This window comes from Erithacus rubecula (assembly GCF_903797595.1).
Source record: "Erithacus rubecula genome assembly, chromosome: 6".
Taxonomy (NCBI): domain Eukaryota; kingdom Metazoa; phylum Chordata; class Aves; order Passeriformes; family Muscicapidae; genus Erithacus; species Erithacus rubecula.
The window spans coordinates 10,005,131-10,025,681 of NC_136688.1; the positions used below are offsets into that span (position 1 = coordinate 10,005,131).

At 59.0% G+C, this 20,551-nt stretch overlaps 1 protein-coding gene across 1 annotated transcript; it reads left to right on the top strand.

Moving 5' to 3' along the window:
- Nucleotides 1-438: 438 nt before the first annotated feature.
- B4GALNT4 (beta-1,4-N-acetyl-galactosaminyltransferase 4) lies at nt 439-19,433 on the top strand. The gene is made up of 20 exons (XM_079308754.1): nt 439-790; nt 7,256-7,368; nt 8,889-8,999; nt 9,078-9,173; nt 9,353-9,443; nt 9,771-9,871; nt 10,177-10,244; nt 11,253-11,331; nt 12,559-12,625; nt 13,938-14,081; nt 14,219-14,328; nt 14,545-14,645; nt 14,895-14,977; nt 15,589-16,762; nt 16,871-17,178; nt 17,306-17,459; nt 17,752-17,824; nt 17,917-18,070; nt 18,289-18,415; nt 18,610-19,433. The coding sequence occupies exons 1-20, from the start codon at nt 640-642 to the stop codon at nt 18,722-18,724; spliced, it is 3,420 nt and encodes a 1,139-aa protein (XP_079164880.1). The 5' UTR covers nt 439-639; the 3' UTR covers nt 18,725-19,433.
- The last annotated feature ends 1,118 nt before the right edge of the window (nt 19,434-20,551 follow it).

Consider the following 20,551-nt stretch of genomic DNA (forward strand, 5'->3'; position numbering starts at 1 on the left):
GGATCGAGCCGGGCGCTGCAGCCCCCACCGCTGCCGGGCGGGAAGGTACCATTCTCGTCGCAGGGGGGAAGGGTCGGGGGGCGACCTCGCCGAAACGCAGATCATCAATCACGTCGATCCCTCGGTCCCCTCGGCACGGAGACCCCGTTCGGTTCCGCCTCGCCGCCGCCCCGCTCTCCCGCGGCGCAGGCCCAGGGACAGCGCCGGGGGCACGGCTGTCCCCCGCGCCCCACTTGGCCGCGCCCGCGGCGCCCCGCGGGGATGCCGGACCGTTGGCGTGGAGACGCGCGGCACCACCCAGACCCCGCCCCCGCCGCGCTTCCATTGGCGGAGAGCCCGCGGCGGGCGCGCTGCGATTGGCCGGAGGCGCCGTCGCTCCTCGGCGGGGGGCGTGGCCGCGCACAGCGCCCGCTCATTCATTCCCCCCGCGGGCGCGGCGTTGGGGGGGCGATGCACCGGCGGGCCCGGGGCCGCCGAGCCCCGCACCGAGCCCCGGCCCCACGAGCCGCAGCCGCCCCGCGGCCGGCCCGGAGCGCGCGGGCTGGACGGGCGGGGGGCCCCATGGGTCGGGGTTAGCCCGGCGGCGGCGGAGGTGGTGGCGGCGGCGGCGGCAGTGGCGGTGGCGATGCGGGCGGCAGGATGCCGCGGCTCCCGGTGAAGAAGCTCCGGAAGCAGCTGAAGCTGCTGCTGCTGCTGGCGCTGCTCACCTCGGCCGCCTGGTTCACCTACCTGCACATCAGCCTGGTGCGCCAGGGCCGCGCCCTGCGCCTCCCCTTCGCCTACGGCAAAGGTAACGGGGATGGGGGGTCCCCATCGCCCTCGGAGCGGGGGCTCGGGGGGGCTTTGGGGGTCCCCGAGGGGTGGTGGGTCCTCCCCGCCACTCTGAGGTACCGGAGCACCCGGGGTTTGCGGGTCCCCAGTTGGGTACCGGAGCTCCCCCGCACTGTGCTCTCAGAGCACCTGGGGTTTGGGGGTCCCCGAGGGGTTTGGGGATCCCTCTACCACGCTGGGGACCCGGAGCACCCCCTCAGGGATGAGACCTCCCCCTCTTTCCAGCGCTGGGTTTCTGTCCCGCATCACCCGCGTGGGTTTGGGGCGAGCGGGACCCCTCCGTGGGCTCCGCGCCCCGGCTTTGGACCCTGGGGAGGAGGGGACACCCGGGAGGGACCCGAACCGGCCGGACATTCATTGTCCCCCCTCGAGCCGCTCCGTCCTCATTTTTCCACCCTCTGCCTTGGCTGCGATGACAAAGAGGCCATTTATAGCCGCTCGCCGCTGCTGGAAGGGACAATCTCTTCTTTCCCATCCCTTCCCGACGTTCCCAACCTTTCCCAACCCTCCCCATCCCATCCCGACACTTTCTCAGCTTGTGTTTGTCTGCTATTAAAAAAAAAAACAAAACAACCAACCAAACAAAATTCCTTTCTTGTCCCGCCCTCGGATAGCGGCCGGGATGGATTCCGGGATGCTCCGGCGGGACAGGTGCCCTAAGGCTCGGCTTCTCCCGGTTTTCCGGAGGCAGAGCTCCCTGGGCTGCCCGGGCAGACACAAAGAGACTCGGAATATTTGGCTGGGTGAAACTTGAGCCGTAGCGTTCCTGCTGAGACTGACCTCGCCCAGCGCGTTTTGTCCTAAAAAATGAGAGTGGGACAGGATTTAGTGCCCATGGAGGAGGGGAAAAGCTTTCCCGAGGGGGTCAGAGCGGTGCCGGAGGTTGGCAAAGCCTGTCGGCTGGAAAACCTAAAGTTTCCGAGCGGAGCAGCAGCATGATCCTGCAAATTTTTGGGCCTTACGGTAAAATCGGGATAATGCGATTGAGCGAGGCAGGAAATGAGGCTGCCGAGGGAGGGGGGGCACCGGGGGCTGCCGGCTCCCCGCGGGATCCTCCGTGCTGGGAAAGCCGCAGGGTCTGCCCGCTGTTCCCGGGGGTTTCCCTGTGTTCCCCGCCATTATCCCCCTGGCTTTCCCCCGGCCCCGCTGCTGTCCCGGTGTTTGGGACGGCCATGTCTGGCCTCTGGGCCTCGGGCAGTGGGGAAATGGCATGGGATCGCTGTTCCTGTCCCTGGGAAAACCACGGACCGGGGTCCCTCTGGGATTTGGGGTGCAGCGGTGTGAGGGTGAGCCGTGGTTTTCCTGCCGGGAGGAGGCACAGGGATGCTGTGTGCTGGGATGTTCCCAGGTGCTGAGCCTGGCAGGTGCCTCTCCCTGCTCTCCCTGGCCGTGCACAGGTGGACCCTCATCCTGCTGCTGCCAGAGTGGGAGAGGCAGGGAGTGTTTGTTGAATGGAGTGGAAAAAAAAGCCCAAAACAAACGAAAAACCCCTGAACAGATCATAGGAAATAAACCATATTAAGGAAAAGACTTGTTGCAAGAGTTTGGGGGAAGAGCATCACCCCGAGGCTCTGTGCACCAAAAGGAGTTTGGGGATGAGTTTTGGATTTGGCCACCATGAGCCAGGACCTGTCTGTGTGTGCCAGGGGTGCTGCCTGGTTAATTAACAGGAAAAAGGTTAATTACTCATTAAATAGGATGTCAGTGAGCATCTGGACTCTCTGCAGGTGCAGGACATGAGGATTTTCGGGGGTGAGAAGTGGGGCAGACCCAGCCAGGTGGGGTTGGGAGCACAGTGGGATTATCCCAGGTCCCCGTTGGTGACACCCGGAGCTGGAGCATCCAGGGGCTGGGCTGGGAGCTCTGCTGGTCCCTGATAAAACACCCCCCTCTTTCCTCATCTCCTCCAAGTAGATAATTACCCTTCTCTGCCTAATTGGACGCGCGGATTCCTCATTGGAAATAACGAGGCCATTACGGTGCTCTCCCAGCTGGAAACCGAGGCAATGGGGTGGAAACGTGGATGAGCCAGGTGGAAAGGGAAAGGAAAAGGATGAAAAAGCAAAAAAGGACTGGGAAAATGATAATAAAGCCCTGAAGTGCCTGGCAGTGGGGGCGTGGGCCTTGGGGTTTGCTGGGATTTAGTACGGAGGGTGTTGGCAGTGCTGGAGTGAGATTTTGGGAGTTTTGGGGAGCACAGGATCGGTGCTCAAACCAGTTAATGGGTGAAATGAGGCTCTGCCTGCTGGACATGGCATGGGCTGGGTCACCCCCCTGCCATGGCCCAGAGGGCTCCCAAAGCCCCCTGATCCTGAGGCAGCGATGGGATGGGAGTTCTGTGCCCTGTCCTTGGCTGTTCTTCCCCCCAGGGACCATCTTTGGGGAGAGCAGGAGGGAGAAGGTTTGGGATAATGTGTCCCTCTGGGATCCATCTCAGCAGATCCTTTGATTTTAATTGGGAGCCTGGAATGCTGAGCCTTGCTCATCCTTTTTGTTGGGGATGCCGGGAGCAGGTAGGGAAGGGGATGAGAAGAGCCCTTTGAAGATGAAGAGCAGAGGGATTTGGGAGCTGCTTTTTCTTCTCCTGGCATCACCCCACTCTCCAATCCCTGCTGGGAAAGGCTGGATGGACCCACATGGGGTCCCAGTGCCTGAAAAAGCAGATCCCATCACTGCTGCTGAGAGGGAAGTTTGGAGCTGGGGGAATGGGCTGGTTTGGGTGTCACTGGGGCCCTTTTTCCATATGGGAAGCCCATTCTAGACTGCCCCAGGCTCCATGCCCTGCTCCTATAGGATGCCCAATGGGAAATATTTGGCAACTGCCTGTTTTGAGTTTTTCAAAGGCAAAAATGTGACTCTTCAGAGTGGATTAGAGCCACCCCAGGGTGGCACCTGCCCCCAGCCTGGCTGTGACCCGGCCCCCTCAGCACCCAGAAGGTCCCCAAAACTGTCCCTTGAAGCCAGAGGAGGTGAGGGATGGTTTTTCCCAAGCACCAGGAACTCTTTGCATCAGTGTTTGGGATCTTTATCCTTCCCAGCACTGCCTTGGATCTTCCCTCCATCCCTTCCCTGTGCCTGCAGCTGTCCAGAGCTGCTCCTTGGGAAGGGCTGAGCAGCCCCCTGGGTTTTTTTTTTTTTTGGCTGGATGAGGAGGCAGGTGGGACCCAGCTGCTGGAAGAGGCTGGAAAGCTGGAATTGGGATGGTGACCCCACAGAGCTCAGAGGCTGGAATGTTTCTGGGGTGAAATGCACCCTAAAATTCCCATCATTTCACAGTGACCTTCTCCAGAGGCTGCATCCCAGGAAGCCAAGTCTTTGTGCTGAGGGCTGTGAGCGAGCACCATCCCTGTTTTGGGATGGAGCAGGGGCTGCTCCAGCTCTCTTTGGGGCTGGAGCAGGTGGGACTGAAGGGCACTGGATGCACAATGGAGGAAGCCTGGGAGCTGTCCAAACCCAGGAGGGATTCGAGATCCTGATAATGAGCGTGGAAGTGTCAGAGCTGCCTCTCCTGGTGGGTGTTTGTCAGCTGGAGTGGTCTCATGGCAGCTCCATCACCAGCCACAGCGATTCTGCATCGATTTCCAGCTGAGAGGGCTGGCAGGGAGTGGGGAAACAGCAGCAAAGGAGTGGGGGAGGCAGGAAAAAATCCCCCCTCGCTCCTGCAGTTCCCTCAGCAAGGCAGTGACAGGTCCCAGCAGGAAGCAGGGCAGGGGTGTCCAGGACTGGTCCTGTGTCCCCGTGGTGGTCACAAACCCCATTCCCCTCGACCCCATTAGTGTCACCAGTGTCACCCAGCCCGTGGCCACCACCCTCTGTCCGGGGGCTGTGGCCAGGATTTTTGTCCCTGTGGCACTGACGGGGGAGGGGCGGGTGGTGGGTTGTGGTATTGATTCCTTTCTGGCTAATTATAATCACCTCGTTAGGAAGCTCCTGCAGGGATGCTCCTGTTCCGAGGGAAAATTTGGGGATGGAACCTCTGGGTTTAAGGAAGGCACAGCCACCACCTCTGCTGCAGCTGTGTCGGGGTGTAAATGCCACCTCCCTCCCTCCCTCCCTCTCTCCACGTCGCAGGGCTTGGAAAAGGGCCAGGAGAAACCCCAGCATGGAAGAAAGGGGCTGTGTTTGGAGCCGGGGAGGAGGGGGCGGGAGGTGGGATGTGAAAGGCTCTCTGTGCTTCCCAAAGGAGTTACAGGGCCGGGAGAGCAGGAACACGCTTCTCCCATGGGGGACATCGCTCCGTGCCCTGCATGGGTCCCTCCTCTCCACAGCCTCCTCCCCAGGATGAGGCTCCTGGCTCCCTGTCTGGAGGCTGCTGTGACTCAGAGATGGTTTGTGCCGTGGTTGGTGCTTCCTGCCCCCTCCTTGCTGCTCCCAGAGCATCAGCCTCGCTCCAAGGAAGAGCTTTTAGTGCTTCCATCCCTTCCCTGAGCATCCCCATCTTGTCCTCAGACCTTCCCCTATCCCTGTCCTGCTCTCTCAGGTCATTGAGGGAAACAGGCCAAGGGAATGGAGAGTGCTGCTGTGCATCCCGGTGGGATGCTGGGAGGAACTGGGATCATTCTTCCTCCCAGTGCTGCCTTCTCCCTCCTCTTCCTCTTCTCGTCCCACAGGGCTGTGATTGGGACCAAAGGAACTCGGGATTTTTGGGAGCAGTGATGCTCATTGGCACAAGGCACTGCCCTTCCCCATCCCTTATCCCATGGCACTGGCTCCCAGTTCTCCACGGCCTGACCAAGAATCACTTTCTGATATTTAAATTGCCAGGGAATTGCCAGGAGGCCCAGGAGCCTTTTCTGGAATGTTGCTGGTGCTTTTTTTCCTCCCTGGATGTGGGAGCCCCTAGAAAGGGATGGGGAACAAGCAGGAGTCTCGTGGCTTTGGGTGCTGGAAGCTCGAAGGATGAGCCTGCCCAGCTTGGATTAGCTCCTGTTTTTTACTCACTTTGCTCCAGATTATATCAAATAATCTCCCAGCAGTTCACAATCCTGACATGGAGAAGAGTGAAGCAGCATGGCCACATCCAGCCATCCCTGTGGATGCAGCCAGGGATGCTGCTGCCTCAGGTTGCCATTCGGGGAATTTTGTCTGTGGCAAATCCCACGGGAGGCAGGTTTATCTCCTCCAAGGCAGGGAGTGGCTCCCTCAGTGGATTCCACAGAGCCACTCCCAGCCCTGGGCAGGTCCCTCGGGAGCGCTGAGCACGGCTCAGGGCGGTGGGAATGGCGCTGCCCGTGCGGAGGGAGCGCTGGCTCCGGCTCGATGGATGCGGGAATGAGGGGAGGAGGCAGCCTGGGGAGCTGCCAGCAGCGAGCCGGGGCTGCCAGGGGCTGAAGAATGGCCGAGAGCAGAAGAAGGGGCTTTAGAGCTTAATTTCCTGTCCCTGCCGAGGGGATGGGATTTGTGCTGCCATCTCCAAGGAGACGCCGGCTGCGCGGCCGCTGGAATACTAATGGTGTGGGAAGCGTGTGCCGGGGGGCTCCGGGCACCCCGAGCCCCTCCCTGCCTCTGGCAGTCACATTTTGGGGAGTGGGAGCCCTCAGGACTTGCTGGTGGTGGCAAGGAGGGTGTGGAGGGACAGGGACATTTTCCATCTTTCCCTTGGGATGGGGTCAGTGACCCCTTTCCCTCAATTCCCATGGTGGGGGAAGGTCACTGATTGGCACTTCTGGGGCTCCCCCTCATTGCCACGTGGGGGTGGCTAGTTTTTGGGGACCCACAGGTGTTTGTGGAGGTGGCTCTTGGACACTCACCTCTCCAAGCATTCCTTTAGCTCTGGATTGGACTGTGGATCCCTGCACTGGCAGCAATGATTGAACCCCAAGCTCCCCCTGTCTCCTGCTTTTTGGGGTGGCAGAAAAAGAGGATGTCTCGCCCAAAGTAACATTTTCCAAGTCTGAACCATTATTTTGGTGGTACTTAAAATTCCCTGCCCAAGGAAAAGGAGCTACAGAGGGGAGTCAAAAGTTGGGGATAATTAACTCAGCACAGTAATGAAGCTGATGGGTCTGGGAGCAAGGTTTTGATGTGAGTGATTTTGAAGAGGGACATGGTTTGAGGGGATGATCTCTGTGGGGGTTTGGGGCTGGTGTGTTCTTGGCAGAGCTGTGGGATGCTTTGGGAGGGCTGGGATTTGGAGGGGCAGGGGGGCAAGACCCAGAGAGCTTATCCCAGCATCTCTTATGTAAAAGGCTGGGAGCTGTGGGGGGTGTAATTAAACCTGCTGCTGATGAGCTGCTGCAAAGCTGCTTAGTGCAAATGGAATGAGGAGAGTCGCAGCCCCGTGTCACCCCCCGCTCCGTGTCCCTGTCCCCTGGGAATGGAGGCAATGCCAGCACCGTCCCTTCCCAGTGCTAGGAGAGAGGTGTCCCCAGAAGAGGTGCTGGGATGGGGGGCTGTGGTGTGACCCCTCTCTGCTGCCCTGCAGATGGAGAGAGGCCGGGGGAGGTGACGGATCCCGGGAGGCGGCCGGCAGCGCCGGTGTCGGCGCGGCGCAGGAAAGCCGAGGATTCCAGCGAGAGCCACGAGGAGGAGCCAATGGTAACAGGGGTGGGAAGGGGCCTGTGGAACAGAGTGCTCCAAGTCTTGTCCGTTCAGGGTCCATCAGAACCTCTGATTCTGCCCAGCAGCCCTCACAGTGGATAAACCCTCTAATATCCCATTGAAACTGGGTGGGATATCCCTCCCAGTATCCCGCACCGTGCTCCATGTCACAGCTTCCCTGAGAAGGACCCAGCTTCATCTGCTCTGCAATTCCTGCTTTTCTGGGAAAAGCCACCTGCTCCTGTGTGTTCTGCTCCGTCCTGGACTGGAGAGCTGCTGTACCCCAGGTGGAGCTTCCAAGCAGGAGGCACTTGGAATTGTTGCCATGAGGACACGCTGCTGTCCCCTGTCCAGCAGGTCACCAAGCCCCTCTTGAAGGCCCTGCTGTCCCTGTCCTGTTGTCACCAAGAGGCCTCATAGCAGGGCAACCAGGTGGGATGGTGGGAGGGGGAAGCCACAGTGGGTCACTCCTCAGAAATAAGGGACAGATGGACAAAGGAGAAACATCAGGAATCTCCCGGAAGAGGCACAGGCTGGTGCTGGGTAAGGACAGAGGGCACAGCAGGAATTGCATCCTGGCTTTTCCTGGGAGGAGGGAGAATCCTTCCAGTGAGCCTGGCACAAAACCCTTCCTTCATGAGGTCTTCCAAGGGCACTGCTCCCTCCTCCAGGGCTCTAATGAGTTTGTTTAGGCAGTTGGCTAATTATTTCCCTGGCACTGTGCATGCAGATGGGCTGTGCTGTGATGACGGTGCTGTGTCTGCCCTGGGGGGTGGAGGAAGAGGGGGATGATGCTCTGGGGAAACTGAGGAAGAGCGGAATGCTCTGGGGGGGCTCCACAAGTACCTGGCTCTTCCTTGTCACCCATCAGCGAGCTGGAGGCAGGTGAATGCTCACTTAATCTCTCTGAATTACAAGATACAAGCAATAGGATTAACCTAATCCCCTTTAAAGGAAGAGGGGGAGTGGAGAGACATTCAGCTTCCTCTGCTCAGGATGTAGAGATCACCTCTGTGCTTTTAGAGAGACAGCCCAAAATTCCAGCAGGTCCCAAGACTGGTCAAGCCCTTCGGATGAACAGAAAACTCACTGTTTTGGATCAGTTCTGGCAGAGGAAGGGAAACAAGTTTAGCTGGAACATTTTGAAACTACTGCCTGCAACACCTTGCCAATATTTTTGTGCCTCCTCCTGCTTTCCTTTGCCGTGAGCCGTGAAATCCTTCGCCTTGGTTTGGCAATGCTCAAAATGAGGATTTAGATCATGGAATCCTGGAATGGTTTGGGTTGGAAGGGATCTTAGAGCCCGCCCACTGCCATGGACAAGGACACCTACTGCTAGCCCAGGTTTCTCCAAGTCCTGTCCAACCTGGCCTTGAACTTTTCCAGGGATGGGACAGCCACAGATTTTCTGGGCAGCCTGTGCCAGGGCCTCACCACAGATGCACGGAGACATCCCACAAGCATAGGATGTTCTGGCCCTGGTCACCCATCCCATCTGTCCCTCTGCTTCTCCACAGAACGACGGGCAGGATGTGGATGGCTGGTTTTCCAGAGGCCAGCGTTCCAACCGAGCCAGCAGCCACCCCAAACTCAACCTGACCAAGCAAGCCTTGCCCTGGAACGAGCAGGTGGGTGGACAGGCAGTAGTCTGGGAGGGGAGGGAGGAGGAGGAGCAGCCTCACTCAGCTCCCCCTCTTCTCCCCCAGTACAAAGGGAAGGCAAACCTGCACGTCTTTGAGGACTGGTGTGGCGGGGCTGTGAGGCACCTGAGGAAGAACCTCCACTTCCCACTCTTTCCCCACGTGAGTGCTGGGACAGGTGCTCAGGGATTGGCAGGAGGGTCCACCCGACCCTCCCTGGGTCTCTGCTGGTCCTCAAGACATTGGCTTGCAGGGTTTGGCTTGGGGAGGTGGTTCCCAGCTGGAGGAGAGGTGGGTGGTGGTGATAAGGTGGAGGAGGTGATCCATGGCTGTCTCCTCAGACCCGCACCACGGTGAAGAAGCTGGCTGTGTCTCCCAAGTGGAAGAACTACGGGCTGAGGATTTTTGGCTACATCCATCCCTTCAAGGATGGTGAGTGACGGAGCGTGGCCTTTTCCCCCATGCAGCAATGTGGAGACGCTGTGTCCGTCCCCTTCCTGGCCACAGGAAGACAGAAAGGCTCTTGGAGATAGTCCCCAGATCCTGGCTCCTGGGCAGGAGGGTTCCTCTGGAGCAAACCCCCTTTTTACTGTGGCTTTGAAGGCAGGCAAAGTCCTGATCCCATCCAGGACAGAGTCATGCCATGGTGTCTGGGGTGGCCCTTCCCTCTTTTCCATCACCACAAGGCTGCAGGACTGATCCTATGCCACCAGGGTCCCCGTGTCCCTCAGTGGTGACCCTCTCCATGGCTCTCTGCAGGGGATTTCCAGTTTTCCGTGGCATCAGATGACAACTCAGAGTTCTGGCTCAGCTCCGACGACAGTCCCTCCAATTCCAGACTGGCTGCATTTGTGGGCAAGGTATGGCCTCACCTTTCTGCCTTGTCCTGCTGCAGGGGGAGGGATCCATGTGTGGCTGTGCTGGGGGCAGCTCTCCTGCCTCTCTGCTCCTTTGGGAATGCCAGGCTGTTTCATCTTGCTCCCATCCCTGGCCAGGCCTGGCTTGGCTTCCAAATGAACCCATTGGTCCTTTCTTGGTTGGAGCTGCTGAAGACCAGGAGATATCATAAATGTTGCTGGATTTTCTTGGGGTTCATTCCTCTAACGGGAAGCTGGTGGGCTTTGGTGTGGTTCCTGCTGCTCTCATGCTCCTCCTTCCTTCCCAGCTGGGCACCGAGTGGACGGCGCCGGGAGAGTTCACCAAGTTCAGCTCCCAGGTCTCCAAGCCCCTGCGGTGAGTGTGTCCTTGAGGATCATCCCATGGGACACAGAGCTGCTGGCTCTGTGCTCCCTGGCCATGGGCCTTTCCCAAGAGACAGGTGGGGTTGTGTGAGGTTAAGACCTCCAGTTCTCTATGGCACCAATCTGGAGTTCTTAGGCTGTTACTTTGTTGGGTTATCTTAAATAGGCGAAGCAGCTAATAGTTAAAAGGTTATTTATTACAGAGCACATCTTGTTACAAAGCACATCAGTCTCAACAGGCAATAGCAGAAAAGCAGTGGCAATGGCAAATGGCTGAAAGCAGAATGCCCAAAAGCAACAACTCTCCCCACATATATCCCTTATATAGGATTTTCTCAACAAGCTAAGATGCCAATTCAGACCACCTCTCCTTAACCTATTAGAGTTCTAGTTTCTTAGCACACCAGGTTATGTACAGAACTATGCATACACTCTATCGTGCTCTATCTGAAAAATGTAAGCACGTATTCTTACTATAGCTCTATTATGACTAAGTCCTGTCTACAACCATGGGCCTGGAGCCTCCATTGAAGATATCAGTATGTTTCAACCTTCACTAGAACTCACTCTGCTACTCTGGCATTTGAAACCTTTCACTTACTAAAAGCATTAGAACTCACCCTAAAACTACTGACTTACTTCTACTTAAACATCTACTTTGTGTGAGTGGCTTAATATACTTTAATCCATCAAAAGGCTTTAATTCAACCCCTGCACTCTGATTTCTCTCTGAAGAATTCAGAGAGACCCCTGACTCACTGACTCCAACAGGGCTGGGCTGGTCCCCAGATCCACAGCTTGGAGGGGCAGGTGATGGGGACAGGGAGGTCACAGTATCACCTCAGTCCCACAAAACCCCTCAGCAGTAGGATGGGGGAGCACATGCCTTCCTCAGCTCCCTGTCTCCTTGCCTCAGGAAGGTTTTCTCCACCCGTGGGCAGGACAGGGAGGCTGTCCCAGGCTGGCCCTGGGCTCTGACTCTGTGTCCCCTCCCCTGCAGCCTCATGTCCTCCCGACGTTACTACTTCGAGCTGCTCCACAAGCAGGATGACCGGGGCTCGGACCACGTGGAAGTTGGGGTGAGTAAATGCCCACCCCCCATGCCAGGCTCCTTCCAGGACCAGGGAGCCAGTGCCACGGCTTTTCCCATGTGTGTTCAAGTGCTTTATCCTGGAGCAAAGCCACGGTTTCCTCCTCCCATGACTGCCAGCGGGGACAAGTCAGTGTCACTATTTTCGTGGTTATTACAGCATTGGGATGCATGGTGTGCTGTTCTCCTTTCCTGCTGGTGGTCTTTGGGCAGCTGAAAACCCTGCCATTGGACTCCCATGGGCAAGAAGAGTCCAGAGCAGGCAGGTCCCACCTTGCTGGCTGCATCCCAGCAGTGGGAGAGAGGTGGCAGAGGCGATGGAGCGATTCCCTGTTTTCTTTCTCCCGATTGGAATTGCCATGAGCTTCGAATCTGAACTTGTCTGCCTTGGCAGCAGAGCCCTGGCAAAGCCTGGAGCCTGTGTCAGGGGCTCAGGCTGGCTGAGGGGAAGATGTTGGCTCGTTAGTAAAGGTTTCCTTTCTCCCAAGAGCTCATTAATCACGGGAGTCAAACTGGTGCCAGCAAAGCATCAGGGAGGCTGGGCAACACCCCTTCCTTGCTGGCTGCCTCCCTCCTCCCCATCCCCTCTATCCCGATAAGATCTGCATTTCTTTGGGCAAAAACAAATAGTGGGGAAAACAAATAGATGGGGGAGATGTTTCTGAGATAGGATGTTTTTGCTGGAGGGAGGGAGTGAAGCCTTTCAGCCGTTCAGAAAAACCTCTCAACTGTGCAGAAAGAGACAACAACAACATCCACAACAAAAGCAGGACCCTGATGTGTCTCAGCCCGGGGGTATTGAAGGGCTTGTCTCGACAAGGGCTCCAGACTGGCTTTTAAAATGCTGGAGTTAAATCAGGGCAGGCAGCTCTGGAGACCCTCTTAAATAACAGCAAACTCTTCTTTATAAAGCACTGGAGTGAGGAAAGGAGTCCTTTGGTCACAGCACTTGTGGCAGTCCCAGAGGGAACCAGTATGAGCCTGTATCCTACCCACAGGAGCCTTTCCCTCTCTGACCCTGCAGGGATCCCTGCTAATCCCAGATCCTGCAGGAAATGGGGCAAGATCAGCCCTCTCTCTTGCTCCTCTTCTGCAAGAAAGTTTCTGGGAGCTCTGAACAGGGATGACCCATCCTGGGGTGCTGGGGTTGGGCAACTGCATCCTGACCCCTGCCACCCTCCTGCTCATTCCCCATCTCCTTTTATTTATTTCTCAGTGGCGAGTTTTCCTCCCTAGCCTGAAGTTTGAGGTGATTGACTCCTCCTACATCTCCCTGTACACAGGTAAGGACCAGGTGCCTCCTGCAGCCCCAGCCAGCAGGCTCTCCAGGGGCTGAATGTGCTGGGAGAGATGGGAAGGAAAGCAGAAGGTGGGAAATAGGGTCCTGGGGGGACATCTCAGCCTCTGAATCCCCCCACCAGCCTTCTGCCTGGTATAAGGACAGATGCAAGGGCTGCAGTGGGTGGGATTGATGCTGGGAGCAAGGTGAGATGCTGCTAGAAATGGGATGTGGAGTGAGCACAGCATGGAAACACAGCTCTGCTGGTGCTCCAGCCTCGTCCTGCCTGCCAAGACCCCTCTGGCTCCGGGGCCTGGCCCTGAGTTACGAGGAGCTGTCGTGGAAGCAGGGATGGATGGTACAAGGTTTAATTAAATCTATAGATCTCCTGCTTCCTGCCCCTGCCCTGGCAGCAGGAAAGGGCTTGATGGATGGGTCCTGGCCTGGCGCTCCGCACGGAGCGGGAGCAGTCATCATTCCTGCTTCGGAAGGTGTCAATAAGGAGGAGGGGCAGGCAGCAGGCAGGATCCCTGGGGACAAGAGGGATGGGGGGTGCCAGTGGTGCTGATGCAGGTGCCCATGAGATGGATGACAGCAGATAAATCCCTGTCCCTCAGCATCGGCTCTTCCTGCTCCTTCCTGCTTCCTGGCTCCCTGAGGCAAAGCCCTGTCAGCCCTGGGGAGCCCAGCCCTGGTGGGGGCTGCCAGCAGAGCTCCTTCCTTCCTTCTTTCCATCCTCCCTCCCTCCCTCTAGACTTTTCCAGGGGCTTCAGCCCAATCCCAGCCAGCTGCAGGGACACATTTGGAAAGCCTTTCCCTGCCACAAGAAGAATTTGGGGCTTGGGAAGGGGGATCCTGCTTCCCTGTGGCTCTGTAGCAGGGAGGGCTTCCAGGGAAGGGAGCATGGCTGAGGTGACAGGAGCGGGATGAGCTCCTGTGGGAGCCTGGGGCTGGTTGGTGGCCAAGGGTGACATGCCACCCTCATCCCTGTGTGAGAGGCAAACCAGCTCGTGTTGCTCGTGGTACCTGCAGAAAGGATATCCTTGTTTAACCCCTATGTCCTTGGGAGTTACAGTCCTGAGCATTCCCTTGATTCTGAGGCTGTGGTAGTGGGAGCAGGATGGCCTGGGTGCCCTGGTCCTCATTAGTCAATGCAATAATCACTAGGCTGATTAGTCATGGGGTCTGTGGGATGGCTGGGAGGGCAGCACTGCCTTCCCTGGGAGCAGGAGCATCCACAGTGGAGGGGTTGGGAAAGGCCCCCTTGGAGGATGCTCCCGGTGTGTCCGGGGGTTCAGCCTGTCCCTGTCCCGCAGATGAGTCATCCCTGAAGATGAACCACGTGGAGCACATCCCGCAGACCTTGGCCAGCCACAGTGGGAGCCACCTCTGGGAGGCCCAGCAGGACGAGCACGGGGCTGACATGCTCAAGGCCGACCCCAGGGACACGTTCTTCCTCAGTAAGTGCCTAGAAACACATCCAGGCAGGGTTTGGGGCTGCTGTGGGCACCTGGGTCATCCCTGCCACCCTCTGCCCATGTCTGGAGTGGGGGCATCTCTGCTGGGAGCAGGTTGGGATGCTCTGGCTTCTCCACAGCCCCTGCCATCGAGGCGTCCCGCGTGGAGAACGTGCTGGTGCCCTGTGCCTACAGCCCCACCTACGTGGTGAAGGATTTCCCCATCGCCCGCTACCAGGGCCTGCAGTTCGTAAGTGTCTCCCTGGGGACAGGGCCATGCTCCTGCAGGGACACGGTGGAGCCCAGGGAAGGGGTGTTCCCACCTGGGTAAAATCTAGGAGGAAGTGTTGCTTGGTTGGGTTGGGTTAAATTCCTGAGAGGGTTGGGGTAAAATCCCTGTGTTTGAGGTGCTGGGGGTCACTTTGATGTTGGTGGTAGCCTTGGGGTGACATTTACCTCCCCCCAGGTCTACCTCTCGTTCGTGTATCCCAACGACTTCACACGCCTCACTCACATGGAGACGGAGAACAAGTGCTTCTACAGGGAGTCTCCCCTCTACCTGGAAAAGTAGGTACTGGGAGCCGGGATTTTGGGGTGCTGCACACAGAGGGCTGATGTCAAAGTGCTGAGATGATGCATCTTCAGCCACGTGTCCCTGTCCCCCATGGAAGGGTCACTCTTTCCCCTTCTCCCAGGAATGCAGCAGCTTGAATGCTGGCAGTGCTTCTGGGTTTGGGAACCCCAGCTCCCTTGGCAGCTGGATGCTCCTCCCTCCACTCATTCTCCCAGGCCCTCACCTTCCCTCTGCATCCCCAGGTTTGGGTTCTACAAGTACATGAAGATGGATGAGGAGGAGGAGGATCCACGGCAGCGAGCGTTTCTCTTCCTTGGCCCTGACAGTGAGTCACTGGGATCGCTGGGAACGGGGCCGAGCTCCCGGCATCCTCCCTGGCAGCTCATCCCCTTGGAGCTGTGGCCCATCAGGATGACTCCAGCAATGCCAGAGGCTGCAGGAGGGCTGGACTGTGCAGAGCAGCATCCCTCAGAGCACCCCTCCAAGCACCCTGCTTGGCATCACAGCAGGGCAGTGTGGGAAGCAGGACACACTGGATTGGGATTTGCTCTCCCTCCAGCATCTCTTGGGTTGGCCTCAGCAGTGGGCAGCAAAAACCAGACCCAGTGTGGAGTCTGGGGATGCCCATGGAGGCTGGGGATGGTCCTGGGGAACTATAGGCTGTTCAGAGCCTGCCTTGGTCAGTTTGCAGCTTGGCAAAACCCTGGCAGGTCGGGTTTGCTCCTGGATGGAGTGGGATTGGTGCGGAGATTTGTGGTGTGGATAACTGGCAGCAGCTGGAGCTGCCAGCCCTGGTGGGTGTCCCCGTGTGGGCATCCCCTGGTGCCCCATCTCTGCTCCCTCACCTCCTTCACTCACGGCTTCCTCTCCTGCTGGGATCAGGCTCTGCCTCCTTGTCTTGGCCTCAGGGTATTAATCTCTACCTTCGCTCTGTAGATTTCCTGGAGGATGAGGAGGAGGAAGAGGAAGGAGTGGACAGCCCTGAGCCCACGGACGCCCCTGCTGAGGCCAAGGAGCAGAGCTTTGGGCTGGCCCCCAGAGCCAAAGGGAATGACCCTGCGCCGGTCACCGGGGATTACGGAGATGACCTGGACTATTACAGCTTCCGCCGGCAGCGGGGCCGGGCGGGGCCGGGCACCCCCGGGCAGCTGGGAACATGGAGCACATCCAGCCCACCAGCTGCTCCCCAGGAGGATCCCGCTCCAGAGCGGGGCCCAGGCCGGGCGCTCCGTTGGCTGCCCCAGGAGGAAGGCGAGGAGGATGAGCTGGGGCTGCCAAAGCAGGGCACGGCCCTGGGCCTGCAGCCACTCCTCTCCGTGCCCGTTTTCGGTGGCAAAGCCAAAACGCCGGGGCCCAGCAGGCCAGCGGCTCCCAGCGAGGACAAGAAGCCCCGCAGAACCCAGGAGAAGGTCTACGTGACCCGGCTGCAGCCCGGGAAGCGCAAAGCCCCGGCCCAGGAGCCGGCCTTCCCAGGCATTTTCCTGTATCCAAAGCCTGTGAAGAGAGTCCACCTGCGCTCCAGGACCCCGCAGAAGCGTCCCATCACCCCCAGCAAGCTCCGGGCCGTCCCTGGCCGCCGGAACCCTTGGCTCCTGAGCAGCATCTCCAAGGAGAGGGACCCTGCCAGGCGGAAGAGCGGCCGGAGGTGGGAGCGGCCGCCCAAGCAGCGGGTGCTGCCCGGCCTCCTCGCCCTGGGCACTGCGGGGCTCTTCAGCCACGAGGACATGAGCCCTGCTCCAGGCAGGACGGCAGCCACCGCCGACTACAACTCCTCCGAGGCCACCCGCTCCGAGGGGACGCGGGTGACATCCTTTCTGAAGGTGTCGGGAACGACGGCGTCGCAGCAGGAGGAGGGAAAGGGCCAGGAGGAGGAGGAGGAGGAAGAGGTGTCAGACTATTCCTACGAGGCGGGGGAGCTACAGCAGGGCTGGCTGGAGGATTCCATCAACTGGCAGCGGACGTTCAGCGTCAGTTCCGTGGATTTTGAGCTGCTGCGCTCTGACTGGAACGACCTGCGCTGCAATGTGTCGGGAAACCTGCAGCTGGGCGAGAGCGAGGTGGTGGACGTGGTGGCCCAGTACATGGAGAAGCTCAACGAGAAGAACGGAGGGTACGGAGGGCAGCGGGATGCCGGCGGGAATACAGGGGGCTGCGTCCTGGATCGTGGGAAGCAGCGGTCACAATGACGGTGATTTCAAGGTGTCTCTTCTCCCTGCAGGATCTACACCCTCCTGAGGATCATCAACGTGGAGAAGCGGCGGGACACGGCGCGGGGGAACCGGTACCTGCTGGAGCTGGAGCTGGCGGAGCGGGGCCAGCGCACGGTGCGGCTCTCCGAGTACGTCTACGTCCTCCTGCACCAGGGCAAGCAGCACGACAGCGCCGAGGCCAACCCCGACGGGCTGGCCCTGGGGGCCACTGAGCCCCAGCCCAGCGCCTGGAGCATCCTCTATGGAAAATCCGTGCTGTGCCGGCCCCTGCAGCTCAGCTGGAGGCAGGACGTCATGGTGCACTTTGTGGTGCCGGGTAGGTGAGGGCAGGACGCGGCTCTCCGGGCTCTGTGCTGCTCCCTCAGCTGCTGCAGCAGGATGAGGCTGTCAGCTCTGATGGGGGATGCTGTGGGTTGTGAGCCTGAGGGACGTGTCTCTGGCAGTGAAGAACCAGGCCCGCTGGGTGCAGCAGTTCATCTCGGACATGGCCGGCCTCTACGGGGCCACGAGGGACACCAACTTCAACGTCATCCTGGTGGACTTTGACAGCGAGGACATGGATGTGGAGAAGGCCCTGCAGGATGCCCAGCTGCCCAGGTAACTCCCAGCCAGCTGCCTCAGGGTCTGGGGGGCTCCCTGCTCTGGTGGGACAGGTGCTGCTCCTTCCCTGCCTCGCTGCCCCTTCCCTCCTCCTCACTTTTGGGGGTTTAAACTACTTTTCCATGTGGATTTGGGGATGCAGAAATTTGGCTCCATGGGGAGACCCTCAGCTAGAGCGGTAGCACCTGGGTCTTCCTTAGAAGGTTCTTTCCCTGTGCTGGTGGTTCCTGTCCTCTCCTGGCTGTGTCTGTCTGTCCCCAGTGCTACTTTCCCTGTCCTCTCTCCCCAGATTCCAATACCTGCGGCGCACAGGGAATTTCGAGCGCTCTGCTGGGCTCCAGGCCGGTGTGGACATGGTGGAGGTGAGTGGGGACAGGGACCAGCTCTGACTGTGGCTTCTGTACGTGGGCTGTTCCTCTCTGATTCCCCTGACCTGTGTCTGTCCCCATCCCAGGACGAGCACAGCATTGTGTTCCTGTGTGACCTGCACATCCATTTCCCTGCCAACATCCTGGACAGCATCCGGAAGCACTGCGTGGAGGGGAAGCTGGCCTATGCTCCCATCGTCATGAGGCTGAGCTGTGGCAGCTCCCCCCGGGAGCCCAATGGTGAGCAGGGACCCCTTTCCAGCTGGGAACACCCCAAAAACAGGCCATCATCACCTGGTGCACCTCTGCAGGAGGAGGCACAGATGGGGATGGGCGTGTGGTGGGAAGAGGGATTGGGATGGTGAATCCCTGTGGCTCTCAGATGGTGGGGAGAGCACAGAGGGGATGGGGCATTTGGGGGTCCCCCCACCCCTCACCTCATTGCTCCCCCACTCCAGGCTACTGGGAGGTGAACGGCTTCGGCCTCTTTGGCATCTACAAGTCGGACTTTGACCGTGTGGGAGGGATGAACACGGAGGAGTTCCGGGACCGCTGGGGCGGGGAGGACTGGGAGCTCCTGGACAGGTGAGCCTGGGGGTCCTGCAACCCCTAAACCCCTAGGAGTGGGGTCGGCCACGTGCATTTGGGCACATCAATCAAGCTGGCTGAGGGCTGGATGGGATGGCGAAGGGGAAAACTTCCCTTTGGGAGGGCCATGTCCATCTGGAGCCCTATGCCTCCATGCCCTGAGCGGTGTCCCTCTGTCCCTCCATCCGCAGGGTGCTCCAGAGCGGGCTGGAGGTGGAGCGCTTGCGCCTCAGGAACTTTTACCACTACTACCACTCCAAGCGCGGCATGTGGAACGCCCGCAGCAAGAAGCCCTCCAAGGACTAGTGCCCGAGCCCAGCCTGTAGCCACCGGCCCCTGGCACCTGCCTGTCCCCCACCACCACGGCCACCGCGCCCTGGTGCCAGCACGGGGGGCTCCCCACGCCCGCCGTGGTTTTCCTGGGGAGGGGGGAGCGGGGAGGGCCGTGGTGAGTGCTGGTGGTTTTTTTTCTTAAGGGTCTAATTTCTTAGTCAGCAATGAGTTCATTAACTCCTTAGTGCTGGTGGGTCCTGGGGGCTTTGCTGGGTCCTGGAGGGCTGTGCCAGGCTGGGGATATTGGAGGTGAGATTGTGGCTTCCAGGATCCCTTTGCAGCCCCTTTCCTGCCTTGCCCCTCCCTGAAATACCCAGTACCTTGTCCCTGTGTCAGGCTGGGGAGCTGAGCTTTGCGGGAAGGGGGGCTAAGAACCCACTGGGGCTGCCCAAACCCTCCTGCTCCCCTTCCAGGACCCACGGAAGGAAGGGGGGTCTGGCTGTGCCCTGCACTCAGGACACTGTGGGGTGTGGGGGGCAGAACCCTGAGGCTGGCACTGCCCATGCCAGGGGGGCTGGGCTGGGGGGGACAGGCAGAGCCTGGAGCAGATACGGGCAGATGATGTTTCCAAGCTAATTTCTGTGAAATTATGAGGTAGGAAGCTGTTTTCAGGAAGTTTTTGTCTGTTTGGTTTGGATTTTTTTTTATTCTTAAAAAATTAAAATCAGTGTCTTGGCTGGGATTTCCCTCCGCTCTGTCAACCCCACACCCGAACAGGGATGCAGGGCGTGGGAGTCAGTTTTGTCCCTTGATCCCCCGAGGGTCTCCTCTCTCTGGTGGGAGTGGCAGCAGCTTTCCGTGCTGTTTCCATGCAAAGAGGAGGAGGAGGAGGCAGCACCCTGTTTGATGCCCAGCCACACGCCTGGGCTTGCTGAGCCTCCACCCCACACCTGGGCTCCACCCAGCTCCATGGGGGGCTGCCCTGGTTCACTGTGCTCCTGCATGTCCTGGCACACTTGTCCCTGCCCACCCATGTCCCAGCTCTGTGCTGGTGCTTCCCCTCACCCTGTTTGGGGTGGGTGTCTTCTCCCACCTCCCATGGGCTCCTTCGCCAGGTCTCCTGTCTCAAATCCCCTGGGCTCCTCCCTGAAATAGTTTTGGAGTTTCCCCCCAAGTATTTAATTTCCCATTTAATTTCCCGTTTCCCCATGCTCACTCCAAGCAGCCCAGGTTTGAGGTGAGGATGGACAAAGGGGGCTCGGCCACCCATGTGCCATCAGCACAAAGCCACAGTTGGGGGCTTCTTGTCACAAATTTGGTACCTGTGGCCCTGGGCTCTGTTGGGAAGAGACCATCCTGGCAGGCAAGAGTTGTTTCTCTCCTCTCCTTGCCTTGCTCCCTGGTTTTTTGCAGTAGTTTGGAAACACTTTGTTGTGGGTGAGGGCTGTGCCCGCTGTGCTGGGAGCTGGTCTGTGGCTGGGCAGAGTGGGTGGCCCCATGGCCCCTGGGCCACCAGTCCTACCCCAAAACCAGCCTGGCCTTAGGCACAGCTTTTCCAGCAGCTTCCCAGTCAGGAGAGCCCTAAAAGCCACCACCATCAGAGCAGGCACCGGGCCCAGCCAAATCCAGAGCTGCTGCTGGTGCTGGGAGGGACTGAGGCCAGCAGTGCCATCCCCACTGGCACAGGGGACAGTTTGGGGCCAGCAGTGCCACCCCACTGGCACAGGGGACAGTTTGGGGCCAGCTGATGGTGTCTGCTTGGGACAGGGCCAGCAGCACAATGCCGGAGGGTTTGTTTTTCTGGTGGTGGCTTAGTTGTGGCCACGGGATGACACAGGGATCATGGGGATTGCAGGAGCC